Source organism: Sinohyriopsis cumingii, chromosome 6 (assembly GCF_028554795.1).
Source record: "Sinohyriopsis cumingii isolate HCF-2022 chromosome 6, ASM2855479v2, whole genome shotgun sequence".
Classification (NCBI taxonomy): domain Eukaryota; kingdom Metazoa; phylum Mollusca; class Bivalvia; order Unionida; family Unionidae; genus Sinohyriopsis; species Sinohyriopsis cumingii.
Genome location: NC_142966.1, coordinates 74,129,584 through 74,150,763, shown reverse-complemented (window position 1 = coordinate 74,150,763; position 21,180 = coordinate 74,129,584). Strand labels below are relative to the sequence as shown.

The 21,180-nt window shown below is 36.7% G+C and overlaps 1 protein-coding gene across 4 annotated transcripts in view; it reads right to left on the bottom strand.

Moving 5' to 3' along the window:
- LOC149797215 (uncharacterized) overlaps positions 1-21,180 on the bottom strand; it is a 73,594-nt gene that overhangs the window by 41,535 nt on the left and 10,879 nt on the right. The window contains exon 2 of one of the 4 annotated variants that reach the window (XM_089961901.1): positions 21,085-21,143. The exons of 2 other annotated variants lie outside the window; for them this stretch is intronic. In XM_089961901.1, the coding sequence (XP_089818027.1) occupies positions 21,085-21,124 (40 nt within the window). In that variant the 5' untranslated portion in view covers positions 21,125-21,143. Of the gene's footprint in view, positions 1-7,657; positions 7,801-21,084; positions 21,144-21,180 lie in introns of those variants that run through there. One more of the 4 variants, XM_089961903.1, reaches the window with a different exon arrangement.

The window sequence follows — 21,180 nt, the reverse complement described above, 5'->3', positions numbered from 1 at the left end:
TATCGCTTTTGAAAAAGACTCATTAAGTGTCGAAATCGCTTAGCTAGCTAGATACTAGTTTTGCACTTTTCGTAGTCAGTTTATTATTATTATATATATATATATATATATATATATATATATATATATATATATATATATATATATATATATATATATATATATATATATATATATGCTCCTTGCCTGGCGATGTTTCTATCCAGGGTTTTGGGTACTGGACTTAAAAAAGTGCTCTATCAATATTTCTGCATGCGAGATATATATATATATATATATATATATATATATATATATATATATATATATATATATATATATATATATATATATATATGTGTGTGTGTGTGTGTGTGTGTGTGTGTGGAGATATAAGCACCCGTATGCAACAGTCATATTATCTAAATTCAAACCAAGAGGTCACTTTGTTAGTAAGATAATAATAATCTATTGTAATTGCAATAATACTTAGCCATTTAACTCCATTGTCGTTATATATTTTGTGTACATGATAGTCAACAGCAATTAAGACTAGCTTTTGCACTATATAATATAAAATATTTTATGAAATATAATTTACACTATTGTGGCACTGGTATGGGGGAGGACAATGACATTATATCATATTCCATAGGTGAAAAATTAGTATGACTCTAGGATCACAAAGGAAACTGCAATTTTAAAAATACCCATAAGTCAAATAAGCACCATGATAATGGTAATGACAAAAATATTCATAGGCCGTTGAAATGTGGCTCTATGGCCTCTAACTGGAGAAGAGCTAAATCATTTCATAAGTGTTGCGAAAAGCTTTAAGGACAAAATCACAGGGAAAAGAATTATTCTCATCTATCAAACACCAATATAGCTAAAGGAGAATAGCGTGTCACTATGGCGTTAAACATGCACTATGGCTTGAAGGTCAACTAATATTACGGTTGCCGTTTTGCAAGTGTGACACAAAATGTCATAGTAAATGACACTCTTTCGTCAGGTAGAATTCAACTGTACGCCTCAGTTATGTCGTCAAATGGCTCTATGTCTTCAAGTGCAATTAGAATTACGACCGTCATCATGATAGCATGGCGATACATGGACGAAAAATCCCTTTGCGGACATATAGCTTCCTCACTATTAACTTGGGTGTTGGTGTGTGAAGGAAGTGTATCACGCGTTTGGATCGCAACAGGCCACACAGGAAGACCTCGCAGTGGGTTTCGAGTAAAAAATTCTGCCACTCATTAAATCAATAAACGAAATTATTGCAGTCACCGTGAAAATATTTATGGACGCCATATTTACTTCAGGAGCTATTACATACGCAGAGGAAGGCAATTCAGAAATTTTAAGTAGATCACCCTCACGTCTCATAAGAGAAGTCAGAAAACATCATGCTGTTTAACTAAGATCGAAGTGAAAGACAATCGGATGTACAAGAACTCGGTCTTAAACAGCTGACAGAGAGATTAAACCAGACAGTGCATACGAAACAACTAGTATGGCGGCATACGAATAAACTAATGGATAAGAGCTTATTGAAACATTACAAACACTAATCGGTCCCTATCCTGAATGAGATAAACCGCAACATCAATTCTCTTGCCGACGAAGCTTCCAAGCTGGTTTTGATAATCATATGCTGACAAACGTTTTAAGACCCACCAACAGGAAAAAAATTGTTGTGAAAATGCTTGCGAATGAGAAAACCCGTTACAGCAGCATTTCACGGAAATGGCATTGACGATGTCGTCCAATGATTGTTTATGGGAAAGCCAAATGTGCTCGTAGTACTGGAGTTGTGCGCATCACCGATCGCTATACAAATTGTAATTCAAGTCTTTGATAACATTAAAAAATGATGCAGTTTTGGTGGAAAATAAAACTGTAATATTAGTCAGCTCAGTAAATCCATAATAAACTACCTCTGTTACTAACTCTGTACCGTATGTTCGAGTTGCGCTCATGTCCAATCCAACACTGTTATCTCCAAATCGTAAAATCGTCAATGAAACTGCGAAACAAAGTCAAGCTGAGTGGTACATTGCAATGCCGACTCGATGATTCGTGTTCTGGCTAGTTCGAGCGAATTTCGGATACGCAAATGGTGTTAGACGAAACCAAACGTGTATAAAGTTTCATGTTGGAAAAAGCAAAGATCCATGCGCTGGACATGGTTGAGCCTGTGTTGTGAGATCAAAAGGTCAGAGACTACCATCATTATTCATACAAATGAACGTAGATAAACAAAATTACTAGAGGATGACACAAATAGACATTTCATTAATGGAATTCAAGGAAAACTATGATATGAATACAACGGTAACAATGTCGACGAAAATGTCAAGAATGGATTTATCAAGAACGGCCTCATGGCATTATCCAGCACGTCACAATATATCAGTAAAGAAAAGGAAACCTCAGCATGTTTGGTCCACTATGATGATGTTCAAGGATGCAGTCGACCCTGCTTATTAGTCATCTATTTGCTCAGGCTGTTTGCAGACATGCAATCTGCTGGTATGCCTACCGGACTAGGTGTTGCAGAGCACGTTTGCTGTTCAGCTCCAACACGGATCTCATCCTTGGACTAAGGACACGTCAAAGTCAAGTTCTCGAAGCCAGTTATTGTTTTCTTGTGAGATTAATTTCAGTCAAGTGTTCGGGTTCTGAAAAAATATTCGCAAGAATATTCTGGAAGTAAAGACACAGTTGTGTTAACCCGAAAGGGCAACGGTATCAATGTGACGTGGCACATTGCTGATGGTGCAGTTAATTGTCGCAATTGACAATCACACATTAACCGCATAAAAGCTTTTGTTGTCATTTATTGAATTGGGATGTACCTCAATGTTTTAACTTCTCCCGCTAATCACAGACTCGATACAAAACGCCCTCCATGGAGAGATTACATGGCAAATACGTACCCAACATGGTGTCAATCTATCAAGACACTTGTTTTGTGGCATTTTACAATATGAATCGATTGGACGGAGAAGCCCGTAATGTAATGCCTTTGGATCATATAGGGGTGTCTGAATATTCTCTGCTGTTATCCGGTCATCAGGAACAATCCGATGAATGTTTGCTAAATTTAAAACCAATAAAGTCGCACACGCTTATCAGAAGTTGTCGTCGTATATAGGCCGGGATCAAATCACCGACTGAAAGAATTTATTAAGTTGTAATGTTAATATCTCTTTGGGAATATTCTGTAACAAAGATAAAGCGTCAACAAACAAGTTTTGTATGATTCAAAATTATAAATATATTTGCCTAAAATACAAGTGAAAAAATTAAAAATAACTTACAGAGGTTAAAAAATTACTTAAATCCTAAATTGTTCTATTATTTCCAAGGCATCTAAGTAATCAAGGGGCATTCCGAATGGTAAATGTGTTGACAATATTGATTATGCACCAACTTTTCACAAGTAATGAATATGCTTTAAACTCTGAAATATCTTTGCATAGATGTTTATCTGTAGATACGTTCGAAACAAAGTCTCAAAACATTGCTTGGATACTTGAAAATGGATCTTTTGGAAATATAAATCCGTTAATTTCCCAGCTATTAAATAAATGTTTCTTTTCAGTACTGCAATTCCAGCATATGATATTAATTCCAATAAATAAATCAAACTACTCATTTATTCCAAGGCAGGTGTTATGTTACAGAATGAATAATGCTGCTTAATAATCTCTGATAATATTTAGTTAATACGCAGTAGAAAAACAATACTGTGAGTTTCAAGAATTAGTCATTATCTTATTTCGAAATTGTCAACACACCAATGGACGCCAACCGACGATGAAGAAGTTGCCATGAGCCTTTTCCAGAAACAAGCGTGACCTCCATTCACACCACTCGTGTCCTTATTGGACTATGCGATGTTACTACATCCGACCTTGGAATTGAATGAGTGAAAAACGTGCCACCCATTATACACATGACATGACCTCACCTTCAATGTTCACCCCTCTGATAGAACCCCAACGTAAAAAATTAAGAACTAAATGACGTTACAAAAATGATTTTGCAAATAGTATATTAGATGTAGATATGCATAACAGTACACTATTTGTATCGTTTTCGTTAGAGCACCTGGATCTGTCCAGGAAGTCTATGACCAACATACACTGTAATGCACGTGTTACTCTTGCTGGTGCCAACTGCAGATGCATTGTTGTTATACTCTTTGGGAAAACTTTGCTGTTGATGGGATAAGGTGGTCGGATGATTATCACTGACTAGCTTGGGGAAAACTCGCAATTAATTTGTTAAATATTGTAGTGTTTTCACGAATTTGTTGTTTGTCCAAACTAGTAATAGATAATAAAACCCGCATCATTTTCAAATAAAATTCCACATAAGCGTCTACTTGCCTCCTTGATAAGTTTGCGCCCAGCATTAAGAGGTTAGTGTTAGGACTGGTCGGCCTCGTGTCAGAATAATGTGACTGGATGGGACATAAAGCTACGTTAAAAATCCAAATCTCAAACACACACACGCACGTTGCCTCGTTGAGCCGATGTCAACATTTGAAAATCTCAACTGCAATGATAAAATCTAACGGGACTTTATTTAAAACTTTATTTGGGCATCTTATCCGGAAACACACAAATGTTAAAACAACCCAGTTGCAACAAGTTGAAACAGCCCAACGTAAGCGATATATGATAACTCTTAACGTGTCAGCGGATGGCGTCGCCGCGACGAAGCACGATAGAGAATATTTACATTCCTCGCAGTCATTCCAGCGCTATTGGAGGCCGCAGCTCCTGTGGTTTCAAAAGCAGCTGTGTTCTGAAAATGGCTCTGTGGGGGGCTTACGTCTGTCTGGAAAGTGTCTTCAATTCTGATCTCACAGTCTACCAGGTTTTATTAACTTGTGATGGCAAATTCAGTCTGACAATATAGTAATGTCTTTATGCGAAATCAACTCTGCGCCATAATTCTCCGCACGTTTCCCCGAGTGGTTCACCTTTACGGATCACTGTCATCTCAGCTCAGCGTGGGTTCCAGTGTCAGGCTTGGCCAATGTGGGCATATCAGAAACCTTGCAGGTAGCTTCTCGTGGGTCGGTGGTTCTTTCCGGGGTTTTCCGGGTTCTTCCTCCACCATTTATATTAACAGCCATGTATAGTCTATCTTGTGATCAAAATAGCGTTAAACCCTATAACAACAACAAATCTCCGTATTTGGGAAAACGAATATTCGACCTGTATTTGTTAACAAAGTATGGAACTCGCTGGGTCGCTTGAGTGATATCACCTCGACATATATTTATATTCTTAATTGTACGGACTTGCACCGCCAAGTGATGCAGTTTGGTTAAGTTATCCATCCGTCTTGACGTCGGTGTTTACCTAAAAGAGCTGTCGATTTTTCACAACAGAAGAGGAAAAGATGCAAACTTATAATGTAAACATCAACAACTTTGTTTTGAAGGCGCGAGCAGCAATCACAAAACAATCTTTTAGTATTCGATTACTAAGTCAACTTGCTGATAGGGGTTAGAGCGTCCGCCTAGGATGCGAGAGGTCGTGGGTTCGATCCTCGGTCGAGTCATACCAAAGACTTACAAGAATGGGACTATTAGCTTCCTCGCTTGGCGCTCAGCATTAAGAGGTTAGTGTTAGGACTGGTCGGCTTGGTGTCAAGATAATGTGACATAATGGGACATCATGCTACATGTCTGCGGCATGATGCCCCAGTGCTAGACATCACTTTAAACTGTCACACTGCAGACACCGTAGCGATATGACTGAAGAATTGTTAAAGCTATGTTAAAAATCCAAATCACCAACTCTCTCATACACACACACACACACACACACACACACACACACACAGCCTCAGAAGGAACGCTCTAGAAGGAATGGAGATACATGGCATAAATGTCCACGATGAAGAGTTAAAAATCTTTGGTATTTGTACTTAATGTCCGCTGACCTTGCATATAATGCGGACGGGACGCTTTTAAAAGCAGAGTTTTCTGGTGATAATGAAGAGAAAGTCTATGTAGTTTACAGTGATGGTGTGTTGGATCAGCTGCAAGAACGTACGAACATCATGGTGATTTTGTTCCACTTGTCGACAAATATCTTGAAAAGTTGAAAGTATAAAATAATTGAAACTCATATATAATTACATAGAGAAAAGTAGACAACCAGCCATAAAATATTGAGGAAATTAAAAGCTTATATAGTTCTGTTCCTGTAAAAGCTATCAAAGAATAATATGTAATCAGGACAGCGAGATTATATCAGATAAGAAACTCTCTCCAATATTGTCCAGATGTAAACAAAATGGTATCGACTAAAATATTTACAGTTAAATAATTCATAATATTCAGTCAGCATTATCTGGATTTACTGTTGGGGAGGAAAACATCGCGCTGGATAGGCACCTACCTGAAACTGAAGTTAATATTTTTGGAACAATGAAGAAAAAAACAACTTAATAACCCTTAATGTATGCTTCGCAATGAAATAAACTCTTAATGTATGCTTCGCAATGAAATAATTCCTTAATATAAACTCTTAATGTCTGCTTCGCAATGAAATAATCCCTTAATTTATGCTTTTGCAATGAAATAAACTCTTAAAGTATGCTTCGCAATGAAATAGACTATTAATGTATGCTTCGCAATGAAATAAACTCTTAATGTATGCTTCGCAATGAAATAGACTATTAATATATGATTCGCAATGAAATAGTCTCTTAGTGTATACTTCGCAATGAAATAGACTCTTAATATATGCTTCGCAAAGAAAATACTCTTAATGTATGCTTCACACTGAAATAAACTCTTAATGTATGCTTCGCAGTGAAATAAACTCTTAATGAATGCTTCGCAATGCAATAAACTCTTAATGTATGCTTTGTTTTCAGCAGCATCCGAAAGCTTGTATATACAGACCATAGAGCATCTTATGGTTTGGAAAAGACGAAAAAAGATCGAGAGTTTCAGATTGATTGGTAAAGTCTAAGGCAAGGTCCAGGAATAAAATGTAGGTCGGATAAGTCAATAGCTATGTTTCATGTTTAAACAATCTAACTTTGTTGTAGGCAGACCCGCGATCGATAGAGTAGCAAGGTTTGATCGCGGTTTGTGTGAATGTTTGTGCGAGTTTATGTATATGTATGTATATGTATTTGAGGAGGGGGCTATCATATGGTTTTCGGTCAACTGGCTGTCTCGCATAGGATTCAGGCTTCGGTCACTCATCCATGTTTTGTCGTCCAAGAAGATTCACACACACCTTATCCGCGTCTGCGGTGGGGGCAAATTCATGGGATATATATTGGGTGAACCCTGATCCGTACCCTAAATCACAAGCAATTAATGTTCCACTACAAGTGTACTGGAACATGTGGACTTTTCAAGAAGTAAATTGGTGAACAGAAAAATAGTATGACTTTACAACTAATTAGAAAGAGGAGGGATAGATACAATGAAACTGTCATTAGTGGAAGCCGCACATTATGATTATTTTCATATCGCACATGATAGCAAGTTAATTAACAGGACACATTGAACGACAGCACATACCGACACTGTCAAACATTCATGGATATATTGCCCGCATTAAAGGCACAATATAAACAAAAAAGTTGATTTGCTCGACCCGGCCGAGTCATACCAACGACTTACAAAAAATGGTACTAACAGCTGCCTCGCTTGGCGCTCAGCATTAAGAGGTTATTGTTAGGACAGGTTGACCTGGTGTCAGGATAATGTGACTGGATGGGACATTATGCTACATGTCTGCGGCTTGATCCCCCAGTGCTAGACATCACTGTAAACTGTCACACTGCAGACATAGTAGCGATATGACTGAAAAATTGTTAAAGCAACCTTAAAAATCAAAATCACACACACACACACACACACACACACACACACACACACGCTCTTGTTTTTATTACTTGCGAATATCAGACTAATTATGACGAATGTCAATATTCAAGGCATCTCTTTCAATTTAGAATTAAAAAATTCTCGATAAAGCTATGGACGTGTTTAAAATGAATCTTCAATAACAATTTGAAAAATAATCATACAATATGAACCAAACCTCTTGCATCAAATATGAGAAACCATTCTGAAGAGACACTGTGACACATATCCAGTCGATAATTAATGTTGAATAGTCGAAAAAACAGACTAACAGAAAGAGGACTTCGTGACATAAACATAAGCAATTATTATTGTATGCTCATTTTCTTCCCCGTTAACTTCACATTGTCAGTATCGTTCAATATTACCCGATACTGAACTCGAGCGACAATACACATGTAGCATTCACGTGCATAAAGGAACTACTTTCTATTGTAAACAAACAATGGACGCAGACGCCAGCACTTTTGATTTGTACACAAATCATGTACACTCCACTCGCGTAAGAGGCTCTTTACGTTGTGGTTATTTGAATTTGTTTCTGAATGAACTAAAACATGTTTCGTGGACTGAAAAAAGCCCCAGCTGTTCTGGCACATTCCGCGTTGATACATTGTTACGGATTTAGGCTAGCCACATTATATAACAGACGGAAGATAAGGTCCTTACAAATAACATACAAGTGACAAGTCTTATACTCTCTTCTTTAGCTGGTGATAAGAATGGCAAAATAAAATATACTTACAGTTTTACATCCTGAATTTCCTCAAAATGTATTTTCTTAATTCTGCTAATCCGAATTACATGAGCCATGTCATAGGTTTTCAATCTGGATTACACATTTAGAAATTCTGCTGTAATTTCGATGATAAGTGCAATTGCATCCTCCTTACTGCACTAAAAATGAAATAAGCATTAAATTCCATAGCGTCTTTTTGATAATTGCAATTGAAAGACTTCATATTTTCCCACATTATGATTTCAAACATTCAATGACAGAAACAGAAACACATTTGCAGATGTAAACACGCTTCTCCCGCGCCACTTCAATCCGATGTATTTCATGCATAATTTGCACAGATGAATCCAGTCAAAAATCACAAACTTTCGTCGAATCGAAACAAAATACCAAAATATATTAATTCCAGATCAAATGGAAAAATTGTTGCAATGCGCATTCATTCACAATATGACTGCAAATTTCAATTTTAACTAGACACTCCATTTTCTTTCGAAAGTTATGTCGAGCGCGCAACTATGTTCAAATTTATCTGGGCGGAGTTATGTGAGCATTAATAATGATGTCATTGTGTAATGACAAATCTGCGCTTGTGTATTTAGCTTGGAATATAGCATTCATTCGTTTACGTTGTTTTTTGTAGTGTATTTTGTTTATATAATTAAACATTAGGTAGAATAAAAAAATGAGCATATAATAAAAAGGTTACTGCATTTGTATGGGAAAATATGAACTCGTTTTGTCGGAAGGATATACTGCACTCCCAAGGTCGTGCAGTATTCTACCCCAAAACTCGTTCATATTTTCCCATACAAATGCAGTAACCTATAAGTGTTAAATTATTCCCAATCCGTTAAGAACGTTTTGAGATTAATATTAAGTTTTAAAATATTTAGGGACGATAATATATATCTTGTCGACTGTTTAATGTTGATATAAGAGATTAACCTTTTACAAAGTTTCAACACAGGTTTATAGTAAAGTTCTCGCAATATTGCAGCACAAATATATAGAATATCCTGCAAGGTATGGGCATGATTATATAATAACGTAGTAATAAAAATGTAACTTTCACTTATTTGCATAACATTTGAATTTCTTGAAATCTCAGCAGTTTATAAGAAGCAGCATATTATGCATCAAGGAACACTTTGGACATAGTGATCGGAATATGGATGTTGGCCTTGGATACAATGGTTTGGATATAGTGATCGGAATATGGATGCATATCCTAGCCTTGGATACAATGATTTGGATATAGTGATCGGAATATATATGCATATCCTAGCCTTGGATACAATGGTTTGGACATAGTGATCGGAATATGGATGCATATCCTAGCCTTGGATACAATGGTTTGGACATAGTGATCGGAATATGGATGCATATCCTAGCCTTGGATACAATGGTTTGGACAAAGTGATTGGAATATAGATGCATATCCTAGCCTTGGATACAATGGTTTGGACAAAGTGATTGGAATATGGATGCATATCCTAGCCTTGGATACAATGGTTTGGACATAGTGATCGGAATATGGATGTACATCCTAGCCTTGGATACAGTGGTTTGGACATAGTTATCGGAATATGGATGCATATCCTAGAATTGGATACAATGGTTTGGACATAGTGATAGGAATATGGATGCATATCCTAGCCTTGGATACAATGGTTTGGATATAGTGATCGGAATATGGAATCATATCCTAGCCTTGGATACAATGGTTTGGACAAAGTGATTGGAATATGGATGTACATCCTAGTCTTGGATACAATGGTTTGGACATAGTGATCGGAATATGGATGCATATCCTAGCCTTAGATACAATGGTTTGGACATAGTGATAGGAATATGGATGCATATCCTAGCCTTGGATACAATGGTTTGTATATAGTGATAGGAATATGGATGCATATCCTAGCCTTGGATACAATGGTTTGGATATAGTGATCGGAATATGGATGCATATCTTAGCCTTGGATACAATGGTTTGGATATAGTGATCGGAATATGGATTCATATATTTTAGCCTTGGATACAATGGTTTGGACATAGTGATGGGAATATGGACGCTAGCCTTGGATACAATGGTTAGGAAATAGTGATCGGAATATGAATGTATATAATTTAGCCTTGGTTACAATAGTTTGGACTTAGTGATAGGAATATGGATTCTAGCCTAGGATACAATGGTTTGGATATAGTGATCGGAATATGGATGCATGTCTTAGCCTTGGATACAATAGTTTGGACATAGTGATCGGAAGATGGATACATGTCTTAGCCTTGGATACAATAGTTTGGATATAGTGATCGGAATATGGATGCATGTCTTAGCCTTGGATACAATAGTTTGGACATAGTGATGGGAATATGGACGCTAGCCTTGGATACAATGGTTAGGAAATAGTGATCGGAATATGAATGCATATAATTTAGCCTTGGATACAATAGTTTGGACTTAGTGATATCAATATGGATGCTAGCCTAGGATACAATGGTTTGGATATAGTGATCGGAATATGGATGCATGTCTTAGCCTTGGATACAATAGTTTGGACATAGTGATCGGAAGATGGATGCTAGCCTTGGATACATTGGTTAGGAAATAGTGATCGGAATATGAATGGATATATTTTAGCCTTGGATACAACGGTTAGGAAAGAGAATACACAAGTGTGTATCGATTCAACAAGAAATGCTGAATTTCTCCAAATAGAAATTTACTCATATTAATAAATGAAGCTCTTTCATAACAAATATACTTTAGTCAATACAACGAATATGGACTTTTTATGCCAAATTAAAAATGATCCAAACAATTTAAAGTAATGTTATAGTTAATTATGATTGAGTTACAATAGACCAATTGCCGTCTACAAGTATCATTTCAACTGTTTTGGATGTGAGTGTAATTTTTAACCTGCGAACATTAGATGAAGAACAATGTAAACTTCACGAGTAGAAACAGTCGAGGTATCTTTGTGCAGATGTCAAATCCAAAATTTGTCATCATTATAGTGACCACAAATAGATGTAAAAAGATCTTGAATACATTGAAAGGGAAATGTAAGAACTTAATCTGTATGATCGCCATAAAAGTCACATTAACTATAGGTGAATAAACAAGGTTTGAAATTTCAGCATGTCATACCTTTAATTGACATACTTGGTATTGGTGGGGGACCGTTTTAAACAGAAGTCTCTAAAGTTTAGTACACAATTAAACACAATAGCGTTTGATATGCCAGTAAGTCTACACTAATAGATTAAAAGTAGAGAGTTAATGTTGATAAAGAAATAAAAAGTTCATTCAAATCCGTTAAGAGAATTTTGAGATATTTAAATAACAAAATATTTTGTGGAAATAACATCTATCTAGCTAAATGATATTCATGAATTTGATAATGCGACAGTTGTGATTACATTATTTTTAAGGTTTGATCGTCGTTTCAAGCAAATATTAATGTTAGTTTTACTCCTGTTACTAAGACAACAACCGCAACAGATTCTCAAACTCAACTGCATACTTATATGTGGGTTAGTTTAACAGCATTGAACATTAGGCTTTAAATACTTTACAACAATGTTGCCTCTCCTAAAATGGCTTCATCATATATGCATGATCGGACTCATACTTCACTAGGTGCATTTGAAATGTGTTTTAAGAATATAAATTTGATAATAGAAGGTTTTCTAATACACTGGAAATTGTGTCATAAGTTTTAAAAAACAGTTTGGGATATTTTAGGTTTAAAATAGTCAAAAGAATTAAGATTTATTATATATTTCATAATAAGGACAAAAACGATATCGCCTCAGTGGTAATATGACTTTGGAAGTACTTTTCGTCCTTATGCGATTCATATTTGCACTTATGTATGCTATGTTTACCTGTATTTCTGTATTCATGAGTGTTTAATATTTTCTTCTCTCTCTCCATCCATCTCTCTCTCTCTACACACACATACACACACAAAGGATAAATATACGTTAAAATGAGTTTCACTCTCTAGCATACATTTATTTAATTAATGAAAATGCGCCATTAAAGATGCCCAACAATTAATACCCAACAAAATAATGTGAACTTCAGCTATTAGCTTTCAGATTGAACATACATGAACTGTTTCTATTCGACATTCTTTGAGATCCATGTATTATTGTTATACCTCTTACATCACACATTTGTTTTAAGAAACGTCTTGATTAAATATAGCAACAGAACTGTTTAAGTAGCTGAATCAGCTCTCATTATAATCACATTTACGCCTGAAAACGATGGCGAAATCATGGATAAAGGAGTCTTAATTGTACCCGAAATTAAGTGATCCCCTTGAAATTTGGGTACAGTGCCTGTTACCGAATTAGACTAAAAGCTTGGCAGCATACAAAATGCATCTTTGAAAGCAGCAATAAACAAAAACAATAACCAAGATCCTTGCAAGTCAATTCACAATAATCTAAATCTGTTGTTTAATGCTGTGACGGTCTGAAGTCTGTCGGACTGTTTTATCTTGTGTCCTACATATTTTTCATCCCAACCGATGATTACTGTCCCAATCCATGGAAAACGTGTCTTTACACCCACCCACCCCCAGTATTTCCATTTCGGTATTTATAGGTTACTGCATTTCGATGGGAAAATGTGAACGTTTTTTTTTTGGATAGAAATACTGCACGACCTTGGGAGTGATTTATATCCATTTGACAAAACATACATACTGTTACAAGCCAGGGGTCCTTAGTTGACCGAGCGGTTGTCAAACCCTGGCGCGATTCTCGCTAGAAGTCATAAGTTTACCCCGACTTTACAAATACTTCCATACAACTTCAGTTGTAAATTAGAAAGCCCGACGTGTCCATTCTATACCTAAATTTTACTCTAATTAATGGAAGACCACAGATAAAACAACCTGCCAAATATCTATCAACCACACATCTAAATAGTTTATCTTCATCAGGTTTCCGTACCGCCAGCCGTTCACGCCTTAGAGAGTATCCCTTAACACTGGGAACCATTTTAACTCCGCCACCTTAGGCCGGTCAATGTATGCTTCCCAGGCACATTTCGCCAATATAGCTGCACCACATTTGCCTCCATGGTGACATAAACGGTATCTGCTGAGTCCTTTCTTATTATTTCCTTTGTGTAATTTACCGGTTTCCCAACGTAAATAGTGCCACTACAGTCACACCACCAATGTACACCACTCGATTTTAAAATGGACTATGTTACGACAGGGACATTCAATCGGTTTTGGCCTGAATTCACTACTAGTGAATCATGATATCATGGAAACTCACTAATACTTCACACCGTCATTACACAACACTAAAAACATTATTAATGCACACAAAACTCCGCCCAGACAAATTCGAACTTTGTCACAGACATAACGTTAGAATAAACATGGCGTTTTGGTCAACTTAAAATCGAAATTTGGAGTCATACTGTGAATAAATGCGCATTGCAACAACTTTTACATTTGATCTGGAATGAATAGATTTCGTGATCATGGACTGGATTTCTCTAATTCTATATGAGGTACATCGGATTTCAGCAGCGTGTTGATATCTGCAAGTGTGTTTCTGTTCTGTCATTGAGCATTTGAAATCATAATGTTGGGAAAATATGAAGACTTTTAGTTGCAATTATCAAAAAGACGTTATGGAATATAATGTTTATTTCATGTTAAGTGCAGAAAGGAGGCTGTAATTGGAATATAGTCGAAATTACAGTACAATTTCGAAATGTGTAATCATACTTGTGAACCCATGACATAGCTCATTTAATTAGGATTTGCAGAACTAAGAAAGTACATTTTGAGGAAATTCAGGATGTAAAACTGTAAATATATCGTTTGCCACTCCTATTACCAGCTAACGAAGACAGGTTATGCCTTGTCACTTGCATGTTATTTGTAAGGATACTGTCTGGCATCTATAGCTAGCCCAAATCCTAATATTGTATCAAAAAAGTTAACAACGAATGTGGCAAAGCAGCTGGTATGTGGCAGTCAACGAAACATCTGCTTTAGTTCATTCAGAAACAAATTTAATCAACCGCAACGTAAATTATTTGTTTACAAAGTAGTTCTTAATATACTATTTGGCACACGTGAGTGCAGTATGAAGCACACGTGAGTGCAATATCGTAAAATACTGAACGATTCTGACACTGTAAAGTTAACGGAGAAAAAAATGAGCATATATTAAAACAAATAGTCTTTCTCAAAATACACAATCTGAAGCATTATGTTTACAAAAAATATTGTACAACTTTGCTGGCATAAACTTATCGTAAACATTCGGCACTTCTTTTTATGGACGTAGCAATGCATTCGTTAATCGCGTGTACACGGAGTGAATAAATAAACTGATGCAAGTCGAAGACTTTTGCCTTGAAAAGTGTATTCAAAAATAAAATCTATTTTTTGTGGAGAAAGTATTAGGAAACGATTCGCTGGTAAAGTGGAAACATTGTATAGTTGTCACAAGTGGCGAAGTCATTCGTGACAATACAGAATACACTGGACAACAAATTTTTACAAAAGTCATGTTACTGAAATAAAATTAGTCAATTCTTATCAATTTTTATGTGCTGAACACGAATATGACAGTCAAATTGCAAAATTGGCTCTAGTTTTTTTGTAATCTGCAAGAAATTAATGTTTACATAACGAAATGCATTCCAATAGTAAAAGGTCAACTGTAATAGCCTACCTATAAAAAATCAAGTCATTGACTACATCTTAGATTTCTTCGCCTGTCTCTTGTACAGCTGTTCGGGAGCATCTCTGAGGAGTGTCCAGCAGTAGTCAGCCAGCATTGTAGTGGACCATTTTCCCTGGTATCTTTGTTCCATTGTTGCGATATCTTGATGAAAACGTTCGCCGTGTTCATCACTAACAATACCACAGTTGCTAGGAAAGAAATCCAAATGGGAATGAAGGAAGTGAATCTTTAGAGACATATTGCAGCCAAGTTTCTTATACTTCATCAACATGTCTTCTACTAGTTCCTTATAGTTTTCTGCCCTAACATTTCCGAGGAAGTTTGTAGAAACTAGGCGAAAAGCATTCCATGCTTGTTTCGCGTCACCTTCCAGCAAGTTGTTGAACCGATCATCTTTGAAAAGCTCTCGAATCTGAGGACCCACAGAAACTCCCTCTTTAATCTTTGCTTCGCTGAGTCGAGGGAATTTTTCATGCAGGTATCGGAATGCTGGCAAAGTCCGGTCAATGGCTTTCACGAAGTTCTTCATCAAACCTAGTTTGATGTGAAGGGGTGGTAGCAAGATTTTCTGAGCCTCAACCAGAGCTGGGTGTTGGATATTCTTCTCTCCAATGGCTACATTCTGCCTGTGAGTCCATTCCTTCCTCATGTAGTGCATTTCCCTTGCTCGGCTATCCCACTCGCATAACAAACACATGTATTTTGTATATCCTTGCTGCAGTCCCATTAAAAGGGCAACTACCTTCAAATCACCACAGAGGTGCCAGCTGTACTTGTTATACTCAATGGAATTCAGTAGCTGCCTTAAGTTATCGTATGTCTCTTTCATGTGGACAGCATACGCTACTGGAATAGATGGAAGAATGTTTCCATTGTGCAAAAGCACAGCCTTGAGACTCAGTTTCGAAGAGTCCACAAATAGTCTCCATTCTTGTGGGTCATGAGTGATTTTTAAAGCATTCATGAGGCCCTCAATATCGGAACAGAATATCAGATTACTTTCCTTTCTGAAGAAAGGCTCCAATTGCTGGTGGCGCTTTCGATATGCAGTAATTGTGACATCTTCTTCTAGAAGATTCCATTGTTGGAGTCTTGATCCTAGCAATTCTGCCTTGTTCTTTGATAAGTCCAAATCACGAATCAGGTCATTTAGTTCTTCCTGTGTTATTCTGTGTGGGGTTGATGATGCACCACAGTGAAAATCTGGATCACTGCATGCTGATGGACCAGGAGAAGAACAGGTCGACTCACCTTTGTCTTCGTCAGATGAATCAAGAGAATATTCTGCTGGAGGTTCTGGAATAGGAAGTCCCTCACCATGTGGAACTGGTCTCAATGCAGACGGAATGTTTGGGTAGACTATTCTCGACTTCTTTCGCTTCTTTATTCCGCCGGAAAGAGGAGGAACCAAGCAGAAGTAACAGTCATTTAGGTGGTTGCTTGGCTCTCTCCACACCATTGGGACTGCAAACGGCATTGATGACCTTTTGCAATTCAACCACTGTGAAAACTGTGTTGTACATGTAGCACAGCATATATGCGGAGCCCAAGGCTTGTCTTGGTCACCAACCTTGCATCCGAAGTAAAGATGATATGCCTTCTTCACTTGAGAATTGATACTTTTCTTCTGGTTGGCAAATGTCACTTCCCCACAAATATAGCAAAAATTGTCCGCGGTATTAACACACTTTCGAGGCATTACTGTTCTTTATTGTACGTAAATGGATAAAATAATAAGTTTTATGTAACAGTAGCTTGAACTGTCTCGCACAACGTCTAAAATATTTTAAATGCTGAACCTATCTGATTGGGCTTTATATAGTACACTGCTTACGTCAGCTTCAGCAGCCGCCTGGCATTAGTATAATAGGCCTACACATGTATAGTACACTGCTGACGTCAAATTACTTCAGCAGCCGCATGGCATTAGTATTGCATTGCATCAGAAAATGATGCAATCAACTGTGGATGATGTGAGCATGATGGTATTATGCAATGTTACATCATTATTCCGGATGTTGCTGCAGTCCTACTGGAGAAATTTACACAGTGAAACATAGAAAATGAGGTATATGAATATCTTCAAAACGAGAGCCAATACAAATTTTTCACGGTTATATTCGTGTTCGGCACACCAAAATACTACAGATTAGGGCCTTTTCAAGTCAGTAATGATTTCACTGTTGACCAGTGATATCCTTCTCACGCATGAAATTGAAAATGTGCTCTCTTTTGCTCGACCTATATAATAATCGTGACACTTGATCAAGTCGTGGAAGAGATTACAAAGTTTTGTTTTTTGTCTCCTTTTCTAAAGGAATCATATTTAAATAATTGTGTGCGTTGTGAATGAGTAGCAGTGGAGGATGAGCTAGGATTTGAAAAGTATGAATCATATTTCTAATCTGTATTTAGGTTTTAAACCATAGTTGCCTAACTATCGAGTTGAAATGTCTAGTCTGAATATCATCAAATTTAGCCACCTTCTAGCAGCTAGAGAGACTTGTGTAATAATCGAGGAACAACCTAATCAAAAGTAATGTAACAGGTGTGTCCGAGTTACATCCTATAACACAATTAACGTCCATTCAAACTTTTGGGGAGAAGAAAGTCCTAACCTAGGCAGAGGCCGATCTGTTGGTCGGCTAAATATTATGCAACGGACAATCCACTCAAACTATGCTGGCCAAATTGTACATTTGTTTGTAATTCGGGCGTCATAGTAACATTAAATACGATAGTGCAGACTTTACTTTTCGCTTGGTTCATTTTGAAATAAATAAATAGATTGAGAAATTCTAATTTCAATATTTTAAACATGCAAATAACTGTAAACAATGCTATACAAATAATATTTTGAACACAGAGAACAGGATTTTGTACACAGCGAAATTTCTACGCGGACCCAGCCTTGTAGATAGACAAGTGCATACACAATGTGATCGACTAATCTGTTCCAATTAAATGATGCGTGTAAAATAACATTTGCTATGATTTTGTCTCAGATGCGTAGAATACACACATTTAAACAAAATTATGGGATATAATAGTTGTTGCTTTTGTAAATAGATAGTTTAATTTGCAATGTTTCAGACGTTGTACTTTGTGTAGGTTTTGCCGTTTTGTCATCACTTGGTGTCCATGTGGCAAAGGTGCACTTATCGTTGGTTTTGACGTTATTCGTACATTCTGTCCTGTTGATTTTGGCTTAGAACATGTCTCTAATTTACAGATCTCAAGGAATTGGATAATCTGTTACTGTCTTTTAGAGCTGGGTACCGTGAACCATTTTGTACCTCATATACCGCGTTTTTTCGAACATAACGCAATACGGGTCAAGGTATGCCACTCTTATATTAGGAACCAATAATTCAATGTTCTGTGGCAGGAATCTTACGTTTTATTATTTAATTGCTCTCTGTCAATAGTTGGAAAATACCCATCTCTTTATTTTGGGGTGTTGTGGCGTGTTTCCTTTTTTCTCTCTGTTTGGTTTAAGTGTTGAACGTTTTAAAATGCTAGTTCACTGAACAATTCCCAAGCAGTTCCTTCCATAATCCGGCCTCTTCCGCAGACTTGCCATATACTTTGACCTTATGAGGACTGTTTAAATATTAATAAAAGTATACTAGACACCTTTTCGAAACAAATGTTTGAGGTGTCAATGCAAGCAAAATGCAAATAAAATAGTTCGTCTTTTGATGATGAATTAATATAAATTACAAAAGATTCATGTCTGCATATATATCACAATTACTAGAGATTTCAAATAGGAAGTATAATTGAACAAAATAGATTAACCACGTGATTTAACAAACCATTATTCCTTAATATAGGATTGTTTAATAATTAGAGCAAATTATAACACCGCAACCGCTGGGAATTATAATACACTCAGCTCTGTCTTGGTAACAAATTGGTATATAAGTTTGGATTCGCGGACATATTTGGGGATCATTGGATAGCGTATTTACATTATTGTTTAAGCCATGAATTAAATATTGCTCATTGTTGAACTGGACCTCAAATATATTTCATTTATTTAGGTCCAGATTATAAAAGTAAACCCACAATTTAACAACCATTTTATCGTGTTAAAGTACAACTAGAAGAATACAAATATGCATTCATATAAATTAATAACCTTCGCACATGTTTTCCACATTAATACCTGCGCAGTAGGGTAGGGGTTACAGACGTGTTATCAAACTACTATGTCTTACTTTCGATAATATTATATATATTTTCAGTCGCAATATTTATTTAAATCATTATTTCACAGTTATTGTGTACTTATGCAGCGGGTTTTATTAACATGTATAGAAAAGAATAAACATTTTAAAATTTTTTTCCCCAGATCTCAATTTAGATCTGTTTCCATCTTCAGATTTGTGTGTCAACCTTACGTATATCTTCCTAATTCCATAGTCTTAAACAACGTTTACATTGGCTCTTCCCGGTTATAAATCCATATTAAGGCCGTTTCGACTTGTACCTAAGCTCCTTCGTGCTTAGTTTAGTGTGTACATAACATTTGCCTGTGGAGGGATTAAAACTTACTACCTGTGTGGTGAATTACGTAGTTACTAGCAATCCCCTGTAATCAATAATTCTCTTGCGATGAGTAGACTTTAGGAACATTTATAAAACACAACGACAACAATAGAATCATCACCACAATCATGATCATAATGATGACGATGCTGATCAACACTCATAATAACATCAAGAAAGTATATCAACAATAATAACAACGATAGATGTAATGAAATACGAAGGAGCCATTCCTTCTATAATAATAATAAAAAGAAAAAGAAGAAGAAGAAGTAGCGTGCGCGTGTGTATATGTGTGCGTGTGATTTATATATAAACGGAGCTTTAACTATTTTTCAGTCATATCGATACGATGTCTGCAGTATGGCAGTTTATAGTGATGTCTAGTACTGGGGCATCAGGCTTCAGACATGAAGCATCATGTCCCACCCAGTCACAATATCCTGACATCAGGCCGACCAGTCCTAACACTAACCTCTTAACGCTGAGCGCCAATCCAGGCAGCTGCTAGTACCATTTTAGTAAGTCTTTGGTATGACTCGGTCGAGGTTCAAACCCCGACCTCCCGAGTCGGACGCTCTAACCACGTTTGACACCGGAGCGGTCAAGAGGAAGAAGAAGAGATAGTGTGTGTGTGTGTGTGTGTGTGTGTGTGTGTGTGTGTGTGTGTCTGTGTGTGTGTCTGTGTGTGTGTGTGTGTGTCTGATTTGGATTTTAACATAGCTTTCACAATTTTGCAGTGATATCGGTACGATGTCTGCAGTATGACAGTTTATAGTGATGTCCAACACTGGGTCATCATGCCGCAGACATGTAGCACTATGTCCCACCCAGTCACATTATCCTGACGCCAGTCCTAACACTAACCTCTTAATTCTGAGCGCCTAAGTAGGCAGATGTTAGTACCATTTTTATAAGTCTTTGGTATGACTTGGTCAGGGTTCGAACCCACGACCTCCCGCATCCGTTGGACGCTCTAACATTTAGGCCATCTAAGCGGTAGAAGAAGAAGAAGAATAAGAAGAAGAAGAAGGATAAAACGTATAGTTTATGATGAATTCAAGAAATCAAAGAAAATGTATTATCATAAATATATATTTAAAGCAATTTTCTTCTTTCGCGTAAACTCTGATTACTGTAAACTTACAGTCGTATTGAGTGCTCCACGACGTCGATGAGTGAACCATATATACATCAGATGACAATCTGCAAAGGAAGTTAGACGAAAAACAAAAGTTATGAT